At 53.9% G+C, this 21,536-nt stretch overlaps 1 protein-coding gene across 1 annotated transcript; it reads left to right on the top strand.

The window, feature by feature from the left end:
- Positions 1-373: 373 nt before the first annotated feature.
- Positions 374-3,766, top strand: OTUD7A (OTU deubiquitinase 7A). Its single transcript, XM_060295308.1, is given in 12 exon segments — positions 374-380; positions 952-1,010; positions 1,012-1,052; positions 1,234-1,332; positions 2,436-2,730; positions 2,733-3,139; positions 3,141-3,181; positions 3,184-3,254; positions 3,257-3,338; positions 3,341-3,493; positions 3,496-3,645; positions 3,648-3,766. Coding segments are annotated over 12 exon segments (1,524 nt in total).
- The last annotated feature ends 17,770 nt before the right edge of the window (positions 3,767-21,536 follow it).

Raw genomic sequence — 21,536 nt, 5'->3', positions numbered from 1 at the left:
TGCTTAGTGCAGCCCCCACGCGGCTGCTGCTCCGAGGGCAGAAATGGGGGGGTAGCCGTCTCCCCATTCTCTGCCCCTGACATCAACAACGTCACCAGGGAGCCGATCCCACCAGGCCCGGAAGCTCCCAGCAGATCCCAGACAAACCTGTAGACACCCGCCTCCACCTCAGCCTTTCTGAGGTGGTCCCGGCTTCCCCGGAGCAGAGGCGGTACTCTGATGAGTCGACCCCTCTGTGCAGCGAGGGGCCCATCTCTCCTCACCGCCTTGTCTACCTGCACGTTCCCTCCCCGGAAGGCTCACTGGGCCACCCCAGAAAGGTTTGCCAGACTCCTGCTTGTTCACCCTCAGGGCGCTATTACCGCCTGACGGCATGAGCTGTACGTCACCTGTTTATCCTGTCCCTGGTCTGGTCCAGGATGTGAGCTCTCTGTGGCAAGGGCGACGGGGTCCCTGGGTCCCACACCAACACAGACTTGCTGCATGAACTCCCGAAAGAGCAGATGGGCCGGCAGCCCTCGCTCTCCTCCTCTGGGAGGAGATGGGTGGGTCTGGCCCCAAGCCCCCTCCCAGGTGACCTTGCTCCCTGTGCTGTCTGGCCTGGATTCTTCCTCAGAAATGGCAGAAGTAGTAATAGCTTTGTTTTGTCTGCTGCCCAAGGAGGGCACCTGCCTTTTGACCCATGTCTAGGCCAGGTCATGTCTCCAACTGCTCTTCAGGGTCCACAATAAAGAGGAATTTAAAAAAACTATTAGTGATGGTTTTGAAACCTCTGGCCTTAACGTTCCTACTGGCATAGATATCCTGTGTACACCCCCATTTGGTTTCCTTAATCACGGAGACACCTGGTCTCAGGGGCCCTTTCCTGTCCTCCCTGGGGGTCGCGGGGTCTTTGAGCCTCCCATCGCGCCTTGGGCCACCTGGCACGGGTCTCTCTCTTTTGCGTCCCAGCCGTGATCCCCCTGAAGGATTCGGAGCACAAGCTGCTGCCTCTGCACTTTGCGGTGGACGCCAGGGAAGGGCTGGGAGTGGGGGAAAGACGACAACGATAACTTATTGGGCCCAGCTGGCCCAATAAGACCCTACCCTGTGCCCCCTCCCTCAACGCCCTATGGGGCGGGCTGTCCCCGTGCTTCCCGGGAAGGGGCTGGTCGCCGTGCGCCCCTGCTCCTCGAGGACGGCCGCTGGCGGGCGGGGTGCGCGCGGGCGAGCTGGGGCGCGTCTCACTCTGTGTTCCTCTCTCTCTAGCCTGATCCTGTCGCTAGAAGCCAAGCTGAACCTTCTGCACAGCTACATGAATGTGACGTGGATCCGGATCCCCTCCGAGACCCGGGTGAGCCCGGAGCGCGCCAGGACGGACCGGCAGGCGCACTCGGCTCGGGGCGGGCAGGCGGGGTGCATCCTCCCTCACGGGGGCCGCCCCGCGCCGGGTCCCAGCCCCGCCCGCGGTCCTCGCCGCCCGCGGTCCCCGCCGCCCCGGCTCTGGCTGGAACGCGGGCCTGTGTGCGCGTGTGCCTGCGAGTCTGGACGTAGGCGCGCGCTCCGGCTAGGGGAGTTTTTCTTCCCTTATTTTCTCGGGAAGGAGAGGAATAAACCCCGCCCACTCAGAAAACAAACCGTAGGCAAGTCACAACACAAAACTCTCTCTGCCGAGATCGGAACACGATGTGCTGCCACGGAGCGGAATTAATTATAAAAGTGTGTGTGGGTCCTTGGAAAAGGCAGGGAACCGAGGGCGTGACTCCTCGGCACCCCCTCCTTCTCTTCTCCTTCTCTCCCCTCCAGGAAGGGAGGGCTGTGAGAAAGGGGCTGGTGCCCCACTTGGCCCCCTCCCCCGGGGAGGACCCATGCTGGGCCCTGCCTCCAGATGCTAAGAGGGATTCGCTCTAAGGATCGGACTGATTTTTTTGTGATCTCAGTAGTAAAGTTCCAGGAAAAGGGATTTGTTTAAAAAAAAACAACTTACAAATAATTGGTCCTCCCCAGACGTCAGTTTATTTAACCATAAACTGGGGCTCATAACGAATATTTTTTTAAGTGACACGAGGAAAGCAAGGAGGGCAGTGCCCGGCACACAGTCAGTACCCAGGACAAGCTGGCACTGCTCAGGGTGCTTTCGGACTTCAGCCTTTACGTGTATTTAATCTTCACAGGGTTCCCTGAGGCAGGTCCCGATACCCTATGTTACTGATGGCTCCAGAGTCCAGCTGCGTGGCGTATGTCATAGCTTGGCTGTGGGTGCTCTTTTCTAGCCTCCACGAGGGCTCCGAAGGCAGCAGCTCTAGCTCGAGAATCAAGAGACTCTCAGGCTGGGCCACAACTGGGGCTGGGGACAGTGAGGCCGGAGGCCACACTGCGGGGGCAGGGTCTGCCTCCATCTGCCGCGTGGGGACAGCTCTAACCTCCTCCCTTCCCTGCCCTCCCTCTCCCTCGCTGGCCCCTCTGGCGCAGCCGGAGTCCCCGACGGCCTCGGCGGGGGAGGACGTGTAGTCCCTGACCGACTCGCTGGACTCGGACCGCGACAAGCTGTGCAGCAACTCCAACAGCAAGAACGGCAAGGACAAGGAGAAGGAGAAGCAGCGCAAGGACAAGGACAAGACCCGCGCGGACTCCGTGGGCATCCAGCTGAAGAACATGGGCGGCCTGGTGCACGGCCCGATGAGCCGCTCCAAGTCAGCCAACGGCAATCACGGCCACGCGCCCGAGCGCGGCAAGGAGAAGAAGGCCAAGGCGCGCGCAAGGGCAGCGAGGAGGAGTCGGGAGCCTCGGCCACCACGTCGCCTTCGGAGAACACCACGCCGTCGCCCACGGGCAAGGCAGCAGGCGCGTCGCCAGCCGACAAGGGCGGCGGGCCCCGCGGCGATGCCTGGAAGTACAGCACGGACGTGAAGCTGAGCCTCCACATCCTGCGCGCCGCCATGCAGGGCGAGCGCAAGTTCATCTGAGCCGGCCAGCTGCTCACCAGCCACCGGCATTAGTTCCACGAGGAGATGATCGGCTACTACCTGACCAGCGCGCAGGAGCGCTTCAGCGCCGAGCAGCGGCGCCGCGACTCCCCCGCCGCCTCCACGGCCAAGGGGCCGCCGCGCAGGCCTGAGGCCGAGGGCGGGCTGAGTCCCGAGCGCGCCTCGCCGGGCCCTCACGCAGCTGGTGCTCAAGCTCAAGGAGCGCCCGAACCCCGGTCGGCGGAGGGGGCACGGGCGGCGCCGCGCGGCGCGGCCTCCACGGGCCCCGGCGGCGGCGGCGGCTGCGGCAGCGGCGCGCTGGCGCCAGCGGACCGGTCCCCGGGGGCAGCCCCCTGGCGCCGGGGCGCCAGAGCGTTATCCACGTGGAGGCGGTGAGGCGCGCGGGACAAGGCGTGCTGCGGCCGTGGGCGTGCTGCGGCCGTGCGCCTTGTACCCGCGGCAGAGCCGCGAGCTGTCGTCGCTGAGCTACAGCCCGGCGCGCGCCGCCGCCCTGTGCACGGTCAACACGGTCGAGTTGATGGCGCCCGCCTCCCAGGGGCCTTGCCCGGCGCGGCGGGGGCGGCGGGCGCTGCCGAGCGCAAGTCGCAGACCTACGCCAACGGCTTCGGCTCGGCGCGCGACGGCCTGGAGTTCGCCGACACGCCGGCCGCGCGCTCGAACGGTGAGGGCGGCCCGGACGGCCTCGCCAGCGAGAGAAGTGCGCGTTCTACGGGCGCGCCGAGACCGAGCACTACTGCTCGTACTGCTGCCGCGAGGAGCGGCGGCGGCGGCGGCGCTAGGCGCCCGCGGCCCGGCCCTGAGCGCGCGCCGCGGCCCCGCTGGCCGGGCTGTCCTCTCAGTGTTGTAGGTGTCTCCTCCGCTCCCTGGTCCACCGGGAAGCCGGCGATCCTCAGTACGTGCTGTGTACGTGTTTGGTCAAATGTTCCTAATGGTGCCTGAACCTACACTGATGCCACTCAGGTAGTAGACGGATAGGAAACAGCTATGCTGTTGGAAGTGGGTGTGCTAGCTAGCACCTGCCTCGTACCTATGGAAACTGAATTGCCATTGCAAGAGTATTTTTGTTCCTCAATAAGAGAAATAAAGAAATTTGCACCCCTTTGTTTTTAGAAGGGAGTGGTTTTTTTTCATGCCTCTTTGGGGGGAGGGGCGGGGGCTTTTTTCTCTAACCCGGCGACTGACCTCTTACATGTAGCGGTCACCTGCGTGCGATCGGTGCCACCCAGGGTTTCAAAGCGAACGCGCGGCCCCGGGACCGCGGTGGCAGCTCTGCCTCGGGCTCCCTCCCACCTGTGCCCCTCCCGGGCCCCTGGAGGACAGGACTCTTGGCCGCCCGCTGGCGCCCTGGTGGTCTCTGTGGCCCTTTAGGAATACGCGGCTCCACCTCATAAGCGCAACCTCCTCCCACAGCCCCCGGCTCGAGCGATATTCACACTGCCCTCAAAGCCGCGGGCGTCTGTAGGATGGGCACCGGACAACCTACCTCGCAGGGCGCGGTGAGATGTAGCGATCGCTCCCGGTGCCGGGCAGCTCGGGCGACAGGAGCTTTCCAAAGACACCTTGGGCCGCAAAGGCAAGGTTCCCAGCTCACTATTTGGAGTTGCCCATATATGAGAAAAGAGGACACCCTGCTCACATTTCCCCTTCAAAGACACTTCCGCAGTGAACCGTGGCCGGAGGGCGCCGTAGGAGGCGACCATCGAAGCCCCAGGAGAGAGGCGAGAACTTGACCCTGCGGTCACTGTGTAATCCCCCACTAGGCCTCCCTGAAACCCGGCCTGCGCCTCTTTCCAGAGGGAAGGGGCTGAGGGCCCCAGGGAAGGAAGCCCACCCCTACCCCGCCCCCCACCCGCATCTGTCTGGGATCAGCCAGGTGGAGGGGCGCCGCTCCCATCGGGGTCCCCTCCGCAGGGTGGGGGTAACCCTGACTGTGGCTGCAGAACACATTAGGAGCAGCCCCATCACGTCCCTATTTTATTGCCTCCTTACATTTCTTAAGAAAAAAAAAAGTGTCCTTAGTTACCCTGTTCTGAGCAGCAGTATGCAGCGTCTTCCTTCCAAGATTATCTCTGGAGAGCACCGCTCTTGGCCAAGGGCACTGAGGCGCTAAACCTGCCTCACTAAGGGAAGATCTTGTTTCCAAGAAATACAGATACGATGGGTAAAATCCTCACTAGCAAAAGAATCGTTTAAAACCTGTGAGAGCCTTAGAATTGCCTCTAGTAATCCCAAGAAAGAGAGGAGAAGGTGCCTCGCTTCGCTGTGGCTGTATCTTCAGAAAACACAGGAGGTAGACCATGTCTTCATTGGAGCCAGCTTCTTCTACAGAAAGAATGCTTTCCCCCTGACATAAAGAGCTGCAAAAATGGAAAACACACACACAAACACAGACACACACACACAAACAACAAAAACAAACAAAAAAATGGGGAGGGGATTTTTTGTTTTACTTGTTTGAAGAATTATAATAAACTAATTTGAGTATCTCCTGTGAGTAATTCCTTTTTGTTTTTAGTAATTTATTCCAGTAATTTATTTCAGTAATTTATTCAGTAATTTATTCAAGCTTTACATAAGTGTTTCCTTAAAATTATTAATTACATAGGATCTTAAATTTTTTCAAAAGTTTTACTTTTCATGCTAAATAATACTTTCAATGTGTGGAAATTACTAACGTTCACGTCCGTCATATTACTGGGGTTTCTTTTGTTTTAAAAAAGTAGTTTTTAAAAAATATCTCCTCAAGACGGTTTGTGGCAGCTTTTTGGACTGATTCTTCACGTCGTGCTGACCAACTGCTTTGCCATCCAAAGCTGTGAGGTCACAGGAAATAAATACTGCTTCATGTGTAGACTCCAGCTCCTGCCCTGCATCTCACAGAAGGTGCAAGGGCCAGTCTGGAAAATGCTTCCCTGTGCGTTCAGAAGCCAAACACATACGCACAAGAAGTCAAGGAGGCAGAAAGTAATCTCGTGTTTGTTTTTTAATTTTTTAACATGAAACCAGAAATTTCCAAAATTTATCTTTCTCATGCTCTCTGCCAGGTTAAAAAAGAAAGGAAGGGAGGGAGGGAGGGAGGAAGGAAGGAAGGAAGGAAGGAAGGAAAGGAGGGAGGCAGGCAAACTGAGAATAAAAATGGTCCATTTGTAGTACCAGAGGAAAAAGGAAAACCTTCAAAACCAGGCAGTGTAACTCCTAGGTATTATCAAAAAACAGTGACCTGGGAATTCCCTGGTGGTCCAGTGGTTAGGACTCCTCACTCACTGCTGAGGGCGGGGGTTTAATCCCTGGTCAGGGAACGAAAATCCCACAAGCCACTCGGCCAAAAAAAAAAAAAAAAAAAGAGTCAAAAAATAAAGTCAAAACAAAACAAAACAACAGTGCCCTGTTCTAGCGCCTTGAATTTGTCACCTCCGCCCCACCCCCATCTGACATATGTGCCATAAAGGCCTGAGATCCAGGCCCCGCCCCCACCAGGCTCCTCCCCCGGCCGCCTGAAAGGGCCCCAGTTTCTCCACTTGGTCACTGGCTGCTTCACCTGCGGGCGCCTGTGGGTGTCGCTCCCATCAGACAGGATGCCCTCCGTCCACGTAGTTTACAAATAGCCGTTTCCTCTTGCGAGAGGTCTGGATCCACCCTTCCTCTAAACACTGTGAAAAACTGACCGAGCCCACTGTTCTGTTAAACATGCTGGTCTGGCCCCGCATGTTCACAAGAGCTCTTTAGCCCTGGTCCCTGGCCAGACATCTCAGACCAAATGAGTTCATCAGGCTGCACAAGAACTATTAGAAACTGCTGTGTTTTTCACATGTGGGTCAAGAGGTCCCCTAATGTCCTTCTATGACTTTGTGGAGCCCTTTGTGGAGCGGGGTAAAGGAAGTGGATTGGGGGCACTGGGGAAAAGGAAGATGGCCAGTCCCGATTCTAGAAAGGCTGTGAGCCCCACCAGGGTGCAGGTCCTGGACGTGGGCTGCGCAGCTGCCCTGCCTGTGAGCGACCTTCCCATCCAATCTGGTCTGGCCAAACTTCCCCTTCTGGGAAGGTCGAATGTCTCTAAGTGACAGCAAGTTTCCAGAAGAATCCCAGATACTTATAAACTCCGGTGGAGTTTATTTCAGTCATTTGCTTCACACTTCCTGCATCTGCGTCACCTGGGTGTATGATTTTTTTTTAAATAATATATTGTGAAAGGAAGGCGTTTTTAAGGTTATTCTGTTAGTAGATTTTATGCTATGTTATGTTGGTATTTTACAAGCCAAGTTTAAACTGTACTATAGAAATTATTTTTATATTATTTTCAGAATATGCCACAGAGCAATATTTTGCACCCTTTTATTGCCACCGGGTTGTCTCCTTGGAGGGCTACCTTTAGGTGGAGTGGGGCTCCGCTGGCCTGTGGGGGTGAAACACTTTGTGCTGTTTGTTCAGATCCCCTCTGAAAGTGGAACAGTGTTAATGTCTCTTCTTTTTCCGTGGAAAGCTCGATTTGTTTTCTGTTCCTGGATTTGGGTACTCCATTTTTCCTCTTAAATGAATACTTTCTATTCACTAAGTTACTGTGGACTTTTTCTTCCCTATCACCACCCAGTGGCTCCAGTGGCGTTCCGAAAATTTGGGATCTGTTACTTTACAAACTTCATGTTTTCCAAACCGATTTGATTTATTAATCCTGGTAGTTTACAGTCAGGAATTTAGTGCCTCAAGATAGCAGGGGACACACCTTGAGGTGTGAAATCCTCTGGGCAGCACCCACCGTCTCCGGGGGTGGGTGGGGTGGGGTCGTGGTTACGTGGCTCTCACCCCCTCCCTTAGCGACAACAAACTTATTTTGCAATTTACTCTACTTTGCAGAAATAAACTTAACGGATGAAAATATATTTCACGTTAGTTAAGAAAAAAGGGCTGTATCCATCAGTGGTGGGAAATTTGTGAAAGAAAAGAAAAGGCTTTGTCAAACCCATGTGTTCCATTCTCTGTGTTTTCTATGTTTACTAAGAGAAGTAGAGCGAAGCGCGTTTCGGAGGGTTTCTTTCTTTAGGACACGATTCGGTTTTCCTCCTTGCGGTGTGGACTTTACAGATTAAGTTCCTCGAGTGCTTCTTTTTTTTTTTTTCTCCCGATGCTTCTAATAAATAAGGAGAAAACGTGTGCTGTGGCCGAGCGGGCCCTGCCTTGTCAGACCTCGGCCACTGGGATGCTGCCTCTGTCCAGAGTCTGGTTCTGCTGTCACCTGAGCGCAGGCACATCCGGGAAAGGGCCCCACAGTGGCTGGCACCCCTGGCACCAGGGAGCAGGCACCCCCTTCCAAAAAGCCTTAAAGCGGTGGCTCTCTGGAGACCTCCGGGTCCCACCTTGCTCTTCAGTCCTAACTATACTGTAAACTCTTTGCTGCTGGAACTGGCCCGCTCTGGTGTGGGGCTCCAGGGCGGTGAGGGGTGCCCAGCTTCATTCTTGCTTCAGCCACGTCCCCACGTCCACTCTCCAGCGAGGGTCCAGTGGGTCTGCTGACAGGGGGGTGTGTCCAGGGTGCTTCATCCCAGGGAGACCCACAGGGCACTCATGACGACCAGGGGCCCCCATACTCCCCCCAGGAGGCCCGGAGGCTGCAGGGAGACCTCCTAGGCACCCCGCTTGGGAAGAGTTTCATGATTGCTCCCAGCAGTGTGTGAAATGGTCTGTTTGCAGTGATGTGGGTAGCTTTGTTTCCCCAAACCAGTCCTTCCTCCGCACTCCACCCCCAGCAGAGAAGAGAGAGGGGGCTACCCTGCACGGACCTCTCAGGAATAAGTGCGTGTGTAGTCTGTGCAGTGTCAAGATGCCGTGCTCCCCCTCTCCCCCCCACGCTGACTTAACACAGGTGTCACCACAGGGACAGCGTGGAAGCCAGAATCTCCAAACAAGGTGAGCATTGTTACTGTTTCCATTTATTTTGCAGAATATTTTGCTGAAATTTTCATTTTTGCTCTTTGATGCTTGAAAAAAAAAAGGAGTCCCACCAACTCTCATTATGTATACAAAAAATGATGTTCATTGCTGATCATTTTTTATTCCTCCAAGAGAGCATCTCAAGAACACACACACACACACACACACACAGACACACAGTTCTTTAACATAAGATGAGGAGTACCACTGGCTTTTTAAATATAGGCTGAATATGCTCAAGACCAAAGCAACCCATTATTTTAAAGAGGCTAAATTAGTGGAGCCAGCTCCTTACAAAGAGCACTCCCACCCCTGTACTTCTCCAACCTCTGCCCCAGGCACACAGGCCTGCCTCAGGGCCTTTGCACATGCCCTTTGGCCTGGAATGTCCTCCCCCACACACACACACACCCTCAGCCACGTGGCTCACCCGTCATTACCTGCCAGTCACTACCTGTTCCAGTGTCACCTCTCAAGGAGACCCTCTCTGACTTCTTTATTTAATAAGCCAACACATCCCACCCTCCCCACGGCCTCCCTGTGCGTGTTCCTCTTGTGCATTGATCACCGTCTGAGCGCCGCATGTGAATTATTCATTCATTGTATGCCTCCCTCCAGCCCCCGCAGAATGTAAGCTCCACTCAGGCAGGAATTTTGGTATGTTTTGCTGTACTCCTGGTGCCTACAACAGCGCCTGACACTTATTAGGTGGTGGATAAATACTTGTTGAAAAAAGAGAATGAAATCAATAATTTGATAGCTATTAAGAGGCCTAAAAATATCGGTTTCAGCCTTTATCAAATCGAGATTCTACTCTTACCCTTAAATGGGGAGAATTGTAGCTAATACAGCAGCCTGGCTACTTCTCCAGCCTGTGGTTCACAGCAGTCAGATGTGGCAGTGAGCACGAGACCTGATGGTGGCAGGTCTCCCCAGTAAATGCCCGCCCCGGGGCCCTCCCTCACAGTGGTGTCACAGGAACTCCACTGTCTACAGAGGGCCCTCTGGGAAAGGCTGAGGTGGGGACAGTTTCCTCCAGGGCAGCTCTCGTGATCACGCCCCCTCCATGAGGTCATCATGGGCCTGGACCATTCTGGAGAGTCCCTTATAATGGGTCCTTAGGACGCTGTGCCTTTGCAGTGGCTCCAGGGAGAGGGCCTTCCTTCCTAGAGCAAACTCGGTGGCCGCAGATGACCCAGCCCAGAAAAAGGAGTCACCACTAGCAGGACCCGTTCTTGTGTCACCAAAAACAGGCCTTCAGGGAAGGGGAGCTGGTCACACAGGTGAGAGGGGACTGCATTGACAAAGGTGGAGGCCCCCAGTCACCCCCTCAGTCATGGGTGGGTATGTGCTGCAGGGGCAGAGCCTGGACATCACAGAGCCAAACAACACAGCGTCCTCAGCCCTGGGCCCCTGGAGACCCTCCAGCCCACCAAAGGGGGAGGGACGCTTCCTCCTCTGGACTTCCTGCCCTTGCGGGATGACCTTCCCAACTCCTAACCTTGCTCCTTACTTCTAGATCATTTGGCCAAATGTGTTTTCCTCTAAGAGTTGTTGGCAAAACACTGTTACATGCTTCTTATAGGACCCTTGTCCTACCGTGGCCTGGTTAAAAGCCTTTGTCCTTCTCTTCATCCCCTTCCGTGTTTTTTTTTTTTTTTTTTTGCGGTACGCGGGCCTCTCACTGTTGTGGCCTCTCCCGTTGCGGAGCACAGGCTCCGGACGCGCAGGCTCAGCAGCCATGGCTCACGGGCCCAGTCGCTCCGCGGCATGTGGGATCCTCCTGGACCGGGGCACGAACCCGTGTCCCCTGCATCGGCAGGCGGACTCTCAACCACTGCGCCACCAGGGAAGCCCCCCTTCCGTGGTTTTGATATCATTTTTCTGGATGCCATGTTTTAGGGTCCCCCATTTGGGGAGGGAGATATGAGCTCCCTCGTAGCACCCCCCAGCAGACAATGAGTGGGCCCACACGTGTGTGTCCCTTTGCTTGAACTGCCAAATAAACAAGGTCCCTTTCATTGCTGCCCTGACCGACAGTGGGGGAGAGGACAGGCTTTCCAGGGCTATCCCCTTTGCCCTCGCATACCTTTCTCCAAGGCAGGAGCCCTGCGGCCTGTCCAGTGCTTTCCACTTGCCGGGAATGGAATCCAAACACCTGCCTTGGAGTGATGACTTGGCAGGTAGATGGGAGCAAGCAGTTTGTCTCCACTAACTTATGATCAGAACTAGTAAAGCCACCGTGAGCAGGGTTGGAGATGGGCCGTGGCAGAGCCAGTCACCATTCAACACCCTGAGGAAACCCCCAGGCCCTCCACCACCCAGGGAGTCCTTAGAGCTGCAGGGGACTTCCCTGAGTCTGCGCTCGGAGGCTGAACCCTGCTAACCCTCAGCTTTGAGCGGTGGGTCTCATTTAACTGATGGGTGTTGAGGTGTACTTGCTTGGTTCCTTCCAACATGCATTGGCAAGTGAATGTAGTTCCTCTGTTTCTTTCCCTTTTTTTTTTTCTTTTACTGGTTCAGTTGACTGATTTGGGGATGAAATACATTACTTTGTTTCCCCGGTTTACTTGGTACCATGGACAAAGGAAAACAGTGTGGATTGGGATTCCTTGACTGTGGCACTAATGAAGTTTAGGGCCAGATCATCCTTTTTTGTAGGGGACAGTCCTGTGTGTATTGTAAGATGTGCAGCAATGTCCTTGGCTGACCTCTATGCACTGGATGCCAGTAACTCCCTCCCCCTAGATGTGACAATCAAAACGTCTCCAGACATCGCCAAATATCCCCAAGGCGGTGGGGGGAGGGGAAGAGTCACTGGTGTAGGTTAATTCTTCCGGCTGCCTTTCAGTCCAAAAAAGCGATAACCATTTGTTCTACTCAAGCTCTGTCCGCTGGGATGATTTCCCTTCCCCTCTGTCTTCCAGGGACACTTGACATTGGGGCTGTCATGCCCTCAGCCTGTTCTCAGCTGGAGCCAGTGCATCATGGAGAACCATCTGAAAGCACGCCTCCTTGGCCATCTGGTCACTGGGAACTTCCCAGAAGGTGTCGATTGAGGGAGAGAGGAGGCCACAAGCAAGAGGACGTGTCACAGGGTCTGAGCCATCTGTTCATGCAACTGACGTGCGCCTTCTGGGTTGTCTCAGGCTCTCACGCACCGTCTCCACGAGCTAACAGTTTGCAGCCGAGTAGACCCGACTTCTCGGGAGGGCGGGACAGATCACACCCAGTCCATAATGCACTGAGCTCAGGTCTGCAGTCCACTGATGTCCCCGTCAGCCATTCAGTCCCCACCGGGACCCAGTGGTAGCCAGGAGCTGTTTCTTGGAGATGAGAATACTCACATGCAGAGGAGGGCCTGGCTTTGTCCAGAACCCTGGCACTCGGCTCGGTGGTCTGCCCCCTGGGCTCTCTGCAGCATTGCTGTTGGTCACGAACACTGAGTGCCACTGGGTCTATTAGGAGATGAGGTCCGGGAGCCCCACTCATACCTGGTGGCCTTACAGGTTCGTTGGTAAAGGCTTTGGGAGGGCACAGCCAAATGGCCGATAGGTTGCCTTCGAAATCCAAAAAATTTCTGCAAACGTCGTCCCTCCTTTTTTAGGTATAACGACATCTCTTTCACTTTGTTGGGCTGTCCTGAAACACTCCATGGTCTCCCGGAAGCTTTGTCAAGGTGATGGGCCCCCGAATGTTTGTGGGGGGTTTTCTCCCTCTTTTGTGTGTCAGGAAGGCAGGTGTGATTTGCACGAGGATGTCAATGGTGGCTCCAGCGTGGCGTTCTGCAGGGCCTCTGCCAGCTGTGCTGTGGCAGACAGCAGGAAGGTGGCACAAGCCCCAGGCGCCCCCAGGCATGAACAAACTGTTTCTGGTGGTCCTTGCAGCTGGACAGGGAGAACCAAAGGTGCCCATCAGCACCCACGCTGTGGAACAATAAGGGGATGCCTTAGGAACGCACTCAAGTCATTGATAGCCCCACGAATCGCTGCGATTCCCCCAGGATGAAAATTAATCACCTTTGATTTATTCTCCTGGGAGGGAGGGGAAATGCCAGGACTTTCACTTTTGTCCCATGTCTACCAAAGTAGCGTCCACACCAAGGGGGGAGAGCCGACGTGGAGGCTCAGCCAGCAGCCGAGTATAACCCCTCCAACCGCGCATTGGGAACTGGGGAGATGACCACAGACCCGCCAGTGCCCTGGACACCCACACTTGGGATAAAACTCTTTTTATCCCCTGACCTCCACAAGCCCCCACTTTGACCGTGGGTCCACAGGGCTGTTTGTTTGTTTGTTTTTGCGGTACGCGGGCCTCTCACTGTTGTGGCCTCTCCCGTTGCGGAGCACAGGCTCCGGACGCGCAGGCTCAGCGGCCATGGCTCACGGGCCCAGCCACTCCGCGGCATGTGGGATCCTCCCGGACCAGGGCACGAACCCACGTCCCCCGCATCGGCAGGCGGACTCTCAACCACTGCGCCACCAGGGAAGCCCCACGGGGCTGTTTTTAAGTCACCAGAAATGAGTGCTAACCCAGAGCCAGTGCTGAGTACCCTGAATTGTCAAAGTGTCCCCATCCCCCATCCCCCGTGGTTAAAGGGGAAGAGTCATTTGTCAGAACACGTCTGTCTGTCTGTCCCCGGTCACAGTGGCCCTTGGGAAAGGTCTCAGGCCCCTTGGAGAAGGTCTGCAGGGGACGTGCAGTGTCAGCTGGGTGATACGGCAGGGCTTTCTCGGGCAAGCCAAGGGGCTCTAGAACTGTGAAGTGGCTCAGACCTGCCAAGTCCATCAACGGATGTGAAACTATAGTGTGGCTACTTAAGCAAGGAATTTTGCCTTCCAACCAGAAGTGATTTTTAATAACATTAATTTTAGTGAGACGTATTTTATGTACAGCCAAAGGCACAAATATCAAACATACAGTTGGGTGTGTTTTGACAGAAGTCTCACCACCAGCACAGTAAAGACGCAAACCCCACCCCCGACCTAGTGCACCCCACCCCCTAAAGCAGCTCTTATCCAGACCGCTCTAGATTTGCTCTGTCCTCACAAACGTACAAAGCGAATCAAAAGATGTACTGTTTGGTGCCAGTTCTCATTTGTTCCACAGGTTTTGGGGATTCACCCATATTGGTGTGGGCATCAGTCATTTGTAAGCTTTTTATTGCAGGGCAGTATGACCGTACCACGATTTGTGTATCCATTTTCCTGTTAATGGACAGGTTACCTCCAGTTTGGGGCTATTATGAGTAAAGCCACTATGAGCCTTTGTGAGCAGTTTGTGGACATAAGGTTTCATTTCTTCTGGATACATACAAAAGAAGCGAAATTGGCAGCTCACAGAATGACTGCATATTTCACTTCATTAGAAATTTCCAAACAGTGTTCCAAATAGGCCGTATGGTTTTCCAATCCCACCAGCAAATGGTTTTGGTTACCTGAGACACCAGCATACCCTGTCCATCTTTTCTGGAGCCCGTGCAGTAGCCCCCATGGCCTCCCAACAACGCCCCTCCCTGGAGCAGCCCGGGTGGATGTGGACTCGCGGCGCACACAGGGTTTTACAAGCCTGCATCGGGCACGTGCGCAGAAGCGCGGGGCTGGGCAGGCCCCGTGGTGTGTTTGTACAGACCCGAGCCATCTGTCTCTCCTGCTTCTCGACCCCACCTCCTGCCCCCTTTCTCTTGGAGGCTGAGCTCTGTCTGCCCTCTGCCCTGGTCAGACTCATGCACGTGCATCTCCTTGCTTGGGTGTTTGGCTCCTGGACATTAGGACTTTGGTCTGATTTGCCTCGATGCCCAGGCGGCCCAGTCCATGGGTGTGACTGGCCCTTTTTCCCTCCTTATGGAAGAGGAGCCTCCCTCTGTGTGCCCAGGTGAGCCCAGCAAGCAGCCTCCCAGGGCATGGGAGTGACTATGTGCTCTGCATTTCCCAGGGAGCGGCTGGGAGCACGGCACTGGGGCTCAGCTCGGCTCCAAGCGGGGATCTCTGGGTAAGGAGGACCTCTCAGGGGCTGCAGACAGCGCCATTGGCCCCAAGGTCCGTGCTTGTCCCGGACGTGCCCACAGAGGGGAAGCTGGGGGTTTCAGGGAGGCCTGTGTCCAGCAGCTGGTGGCGCTGGTCAGTCCTAGAGGTAGGGGGCCAAGAAGACTATCCTCTCTGGCCTCTTCACCTCCACCTGTCAATCACACACCCCGCACGTGGGCCCCAAAAGCAAGTCCCCGCCCCGGCCCAGGCTGCCCCCCGGGAAGACAGCATGTCCCTCCCTGCACTACATTCAGCTGTCCCTGCCCTCTGTCCCCCTCCTGTCCGAGCTGAACACACATGACTTGTACAGTGCTGTCTGCACTTTCGACCAAGGGCCGGCACCCGGACCAATTCTGGCAGGACAGGTGCCTTAGAACGAGCCCTGGGGTCGTGGCCAAGGCACTCTGGCAGAGGGATGGGGACAGTCCTGCCTTCCCGGGGCCCCCTCTACCATGGCAGAGCCCCGACATCCATCAGATCCAAACGTGTGGTCTGAATGTTTGAACTTCCAGATCTCAGTAAAAGCAGTGCAGTTGCTGGGATGAGGGCTCACTACGAGAACTGGGTTGGGAGTGGCCATGCCTCGTGCCTTCTGCCTCTGGAGAGCCCGGCAGGCTGAGGAGGGGGCCGGGGAGGGGAGGACAGTGAGCCCCAAGGACAAGCAAGCGACTCAGAGGACGGCATGGGTGTGAACACACAAGGGGCCCAACTGCTTCCTGCCTGTCAGTCCAAGGATTAGCTTCCATTGGGGCTCCTGTTCTTTTGGAAAATAGCTAGCCACGATCAGTGACACAAGAGGGGAAGCCACCTAATGCCCGCCACAGAAGGAAAGATCCGCAGGCAGGATGGTGCAGGCCGAACCACAGCCAGGGGAGGTGAACGCAAAAGCTGATAGCTAAGTCCACTTTTGGAGCAGACAGGGTCCCCTGGGGGAGGGCTGGACCACAACGCACAGCAGGAAGAGCAGAGAGGCTGCTGCCTGCAAAGCTGGAGTGAGCGCTGGACCCTCCCGGGGTGGGCACCCAGCGGGCACTGACCGGTGGGCCAGCTCGTCTACACCGCAGGCTCCAGAGGTTTTGTGAGGAAGGAGAGATCTTGTTGCTGGACCCAAGAGGATGTTGTGTGGACAAGTGAATGTGGGTGAGGAGGCTGCCACCCTGAGGGGCAGCACTCAGCTGCTGTTACCCATGGCTGGCCCTGGAGTCCCCCTGCTGTTTCTCCCTTCTCCACCTGGAAGCTTCTGTCTAAGGCAGACCTCGGAGATATTGCGGGGTCAGTTCCCGACCATCACAAAAAAAAAAAAAAAAGTGAATATCGTAACAAAGAGAGTCACATTATTTTTTTGGTTTCCCAGTGCATATCAAAGTTATGTTCCCATGCTGGAGAGGGTGTGGAGAAAAGGGAACTCTCCTACACTGTTGGTGGGAAGGTAAATTGATACAGTCATTATGGAGTTCTCCATACAGTATGGAGGTTCCTTAGAAAATTAAAAATAAAGTTGCCGTATGATCCAGCAATCCCACTCCTGGACATGTGTCCAGAGAAAACCATAATTCGAAAAGATTCATGCACCCCTATGTTCATAGCAGCACTATTTACAACAGCCAGGTCATGGAAGCAAACTAAATGTCCATCGACAGATGAATGGGTAAAGAAGAAGTGGTGTATATATACACAATGAAATATTACCAAAGGGGAAAGCGGGGAGGGATAAATTAGGAGTTTGGGGTTAACATATACACACTACTATATGTAAAATAAATAAACAACAAGGACCTACTGTATAACACAGGGAACTATACTCAATATCTTGTAATAACCTATAATGGAAAAGAATCTGAGAGAGAATATATATATGAATATATATGAGATATGATATATATATGAATATATACGAGATGAATATATATTCATATATATGAATATATGAGAGAATATATATATGTGTATATATATAAAACACTGAGTCACTTTGTTGTACACCTGAAACTAACACAATGTTGTAATTAACTATACTTCAATTAAAAAATCATTAAAAAATAAAAGTTACGTTCCCAATATACTGTAGTCTACTAAGTGTGCAATAGCATGTGTCTTTAAAAAACAATGTACATACATACCTTAATTTAAAAAATACTTTAGGGCTTCCCTGGTGGCGCAGTGGTTGAGAGTCCGCCTGCTGATGCAGGGGACACGGGTTCATGCCCCAGTCCGGGAAGATCCCACATGCCGCGGAGCGGCTGGGTCCGTGAGCCATGGCTGCTGAGCCTGCGCGTCCGGAGCCTGTGATCTGCAACGGGAGAGGCCACAGCAGGGAGAGGCCCGCGTACAGCAAAACAAACAAACAAACAAACAAAAAAATATACTTTATTGCTAAAAAATGCTAACCATAATCCGAGCCCTCAGCAATAGCAACATCAAAGATCCCTGACCACAAGTCATCCTAATAATATAATAATGAAAAAGTTTGAAATATTGCCAGAATTACCAAAATGTGACAGAGACACTAAGCTAGCAAATGCTGTTGGGAAAACAGTGCGTATGGACTAGCTCAACAAAAAATGCAATAAAGTGCAGTGCCGTCAGAGGTCTGCTGTCCTGTGATGACCACGACACATGTCCAGTCACTGTGTCCACCCTGTGAGGTGGGCCAACAGCAGTGTTAGTAACGGGATGTCAGAGCCAGAGGATGCCACATGTTCTGGTCACAGCAAATACTAACGTCAAGGAAACTGTGTCTGGAGGTGTGTTTGGTTGATGGTTGGTGGCTCCTGTGCTTATAAAAAAAGGCTTTGCTGCGTTTGCAGGACTTTTGGCTTTGTCCTTAGTTAGGGTGGGCGAAGCTGCTTTTAAGTTGTAAACAGAGACCTATATTATGATAAGAAAATGCAGAGAGTTATTTTTTTTCCTTCCACTCAGTCTTGGAGGGCTTTTAATTGCTTTTTGTTTTCTGTAGATAGATTTGAAGCCTGTAAAAGAAGAAAACTAAAGGTCCTGGGAAATGTAAATTACACTGACCCAAACCGGGGGCTAACATGACCTTTGGATCTGGAACTAACTCTTAATCTGTTGAATAATCATTTTAAACTTCTACAGTGGTAAACATATTAATCCTGCCCTTCATACGCAGCCCAGCTGGAGACTACATGTGATTTTTGTGTTTGCTTCTGGGGCAGAGGGAAGGTAACCGGCCTGCCTCTCCGGGGACAGACCAGGCCATGGTGCATTGGAGCCATAGCCAGCCCAGCGCTGCCCCCTGGTGGCCGGGGCCGCCACGCGGGGCCTGAGGCTCCCGGCAGGCTGTGAGGGATGGTCCCCCAGGCAGAGTCTGCTCTCCTGAGATGTCAGGAGCTCCACAACAGGGTTTTCATCGTGTTGTTTCCTTTACACTGTGGGGCGGGGGAGGACACGACAAAATACTCCGCAAATTGATTTTAGTGAACCAACCAGTTCTCCTTTCAAATCTAATGCCTTGACCCATTGATTCTGTAGGTCTAGATTTTGCTACAGTTGGTGATCCGTGATCTGAAATATGTAACCGACTAGGGTGCACCCAACAGTAACTAAATCAGCAGTTCGGACTCAACACAACATTTTGTTTATGATGAAATAAAGCCCAGTCTCTTTGCCACCGACAACAGTTAGGGAAATGCCTAATCCATTCATTCCCTGCTGAGAAATAGAAATGAATAATGATATCAAACACATCCACTTCAAAAACAACTTGTTATTTAAAAATAATCAACTCCTTCAGTTGGATTTTTTTGATACCATGTGTTGAAAAAAATCCCTTTCTGGATGCCTCAAAGGGAGATGCAATAGATATAATCAGAAAACACTGCCTCCAGAGGAAAAATGCTTTAAAAGTGGTTTTAATGGTCTCAGGATTAGAGCCCCTTTGCATATATATATATATATTTTTTAATTAATTAATTTATTTATTTTTGGCTGTGTTGGGTCTTCGTTTCTGTGCAAGGGCTTTCTCTAGTTGCGGCAAGCGGGGGCCACTCTTCATCGCGGTGCGCGGGCCTCTCACTATCGCGGCCTCTCTCGTGTTGGGAGCACAGGCTCCAGACGCGCAGGCTCAGTAGTTGTGACTCACGGGCCCAGTTGCTCCGTGGCATGTGGGATCTTCCCAGACCAGGGCTCGAACCTGTGTCCACTGCATTGGCAGGCAGATTCTCAACCACTGCGCCACCAGGGAAGCCCCCTTCGCATATTTTTTGAAGGCACCTCTCCATCACCAAGAACCCCCCAAAAGAGCTAGGGCCCTTTCCCACTTGGTTAATGCTTGTGATTATTCCCTGCTGCAGGGTTTGTGATTCTGGTAGCCATATGGCAGGTGCTTTGTGACCATGGATGAAACCCATCAGGCACCCACTGCTGCGGGTGTGCTGAACCCCTGGATGCCGAATGGTGGACAGTGAAAACAGTGGGTAAGGAGAGGGCAGAGGGCCCCTGGGCAGAACGTGGCTGGGAGGAATGCTTGTTGGTGATCCCCGTCCCCCAAAAGCGGTCAGGTTAATAGTTGCAAGGATCCTTTGTCTTTGCCTTCTGTTATAGACAGAATGTTTGCATCCCCCTCAAAATTCATATGTTGAAATTCTATGCCCCAATATGATGGTGTTTAGAGGTGGCACTTTTGGGGGTGATTAGGTCATGAGGGGGGAGGTTTGTGATGTGATTAGTGTCCTTATAAGGAGAGGCCAGAGAGCTGCTTCTTCCCCCCCCACCCCCACTCTGCCATGTGGGGCACAGCAAGGAGATAGATAGCCGTCTGCAAACCCGGAAGCGGGTCTTTAACAGGAACCAGATCTGCTGGCAGCTCATCACCAGGAACACAGCCGTGGAAGGCTTCCCGGTGCCCAAACTCGACCCGGCCGCTCGGGTTCCTGAGGGCAAGGCCTATGGTCCTGCTCTCCCCACTCCCCTCCCCACTCTCCCCCTTGGCTTGGCCTGGAGCTGAGAAAGTGCTCAATGAACCTCTGCTGGGGGAGAAGCACAGAGAGGGTAAAGGAACCAGAAGCCCGGCCAGGGGCAGATGGAACACCTGGGGTGGGCACCTTTCAGGAGCACTGGAGCCAAGGCCCAGGAAGCCCAGGGCGGGAGCGGGTGGGAAGGCAAGCTGGGCAGAATGAAGACCAGTAGGGCTGGGAGGACTGATGCTGGGAGAGGACCCACCAAGAGCCACCCCCCAGCAGGGCAGAGGTCCTGCAGGAAGAGGCCCGCACAACACCTCCCAGTCAGCTGCTTCGTGGAGGAAAAGTGAGCCTCAGACAGAAAGTTCTGGGTAGGGTGGGCAGATTTCAAAAGAAAAAATAAAATACAGGATGCCCAGTTAAATTTGAATTTCTGATAAACAATGAATACAATTTTTAGTATAAGTATGTCCTGTGCAATACTGACAACATACTTACACTAAAAACAATTTTCCATTGATTTTCCATTCAAATTCAACTGGTGTAGGAGTCCATTCAGGCTACTAGAAGAGAATACCATAGCCTGGGTGGCTTACAAACAACGGGCGTTTATTTCTCACAGTTCTGGAGGCTGGGAAAACCCACCATCAAGGGGCTGGCAGATTCCTGTGTGGTGAGAGCCCACTTCCTGATTCATAGACAGCCAAATTCTCCCTGGGTCCTCACCTGGCAGAAGGGGCCACCTAGCTCTCTGGAGTCTCTTTAAAAGGACACTAATCCCATTCATGAAGACTCCACCCTCATGACCTAATCACCTTCCAAAGGCCCCACCTCCTCATACCATCACCTTGGAGATTAGGATTTAACATAAGAATTGGGGGGTGGGGGGAGGGGCAGGGTTGCTACATAAACATCGAGTCTACAGCGCGAGGTGTGGGCATCCAGGAGTTTCTCTGGCAACCCTAGCCTAGCGACCTGAGGGACAGGTGTCCCCTTCAACTATCCGGGCACAGAGGTGGGAGAAGGGCTCTCCCCGCTTATGCTGACATTAAACCATCATGAAAACTCCATACCCAGACTTCATGACCTCGTGCCCGAGTGCCCTGATTCGGGGGCCTTCTCTTGAGTGGGAAGCAAATCAGGGAGAAAGGAAAGGACGGCAGAGAACCCACCACTCCTGGTCACCCATCACTAGAGGGCTTGGCTGGTGACAGGCCTGCTGGCGGAGCAAGCTTGGTGGGGCTGGGGGCTCGGGAGGCTTGGGGAGCCCAGGCCGCTCTGGCTGAGGGGCCCCATGGCTCCCTGCTCAGAAGGACCATCGACCGCTCAGACCTCCCTGGCCTCTGCAGCCCTGGAACACGGAGGCTACTCCCTTCCAGCTGTGGGAATTCGCCTACTCAAGTCTGAGAAATAGGCCGATGGGCAGAACAGAGCAGCAGGGTCTGAGAAAGGGCTCCGAGACCTCTGCAATGAGAGCAGCAGCAGGTGGGGAACAGCATGGACGTGGGTGTGAGGCTGGCGCATCTTGACGGCCCTGCTGGCCCCCGAGAGCAAACACTGCCGGTGTCAGGCCCGGCGGGGCGGCCACAAGCCGGGCTCTGATGCAGCCTCCCAGAAGGAAGAGGAAATGAGTGTACAGGAGGCCTTGGCTGGGCACAGTGAGTGCCTGTGTGTGTGTGCCTATCCGTGCCTGGCAGTGT

Source organism: Globicephala melas, chromosome 2 (assembly GCF_963455315.2).
Source record: "Globicephala melas chromosome 2, mGloMel1.2, whole genome shotgun sequence".
NCBI lineage: Eukaryota > Metazoa > Chordata > Mammalia > Artiodactyla > Delphinidae > Globicephala > Globicephala melas.
Note: the sequence above shows the minus strand (reverse complement) of the source record. Positions and strands in the feature narration are given on the sequence as shown.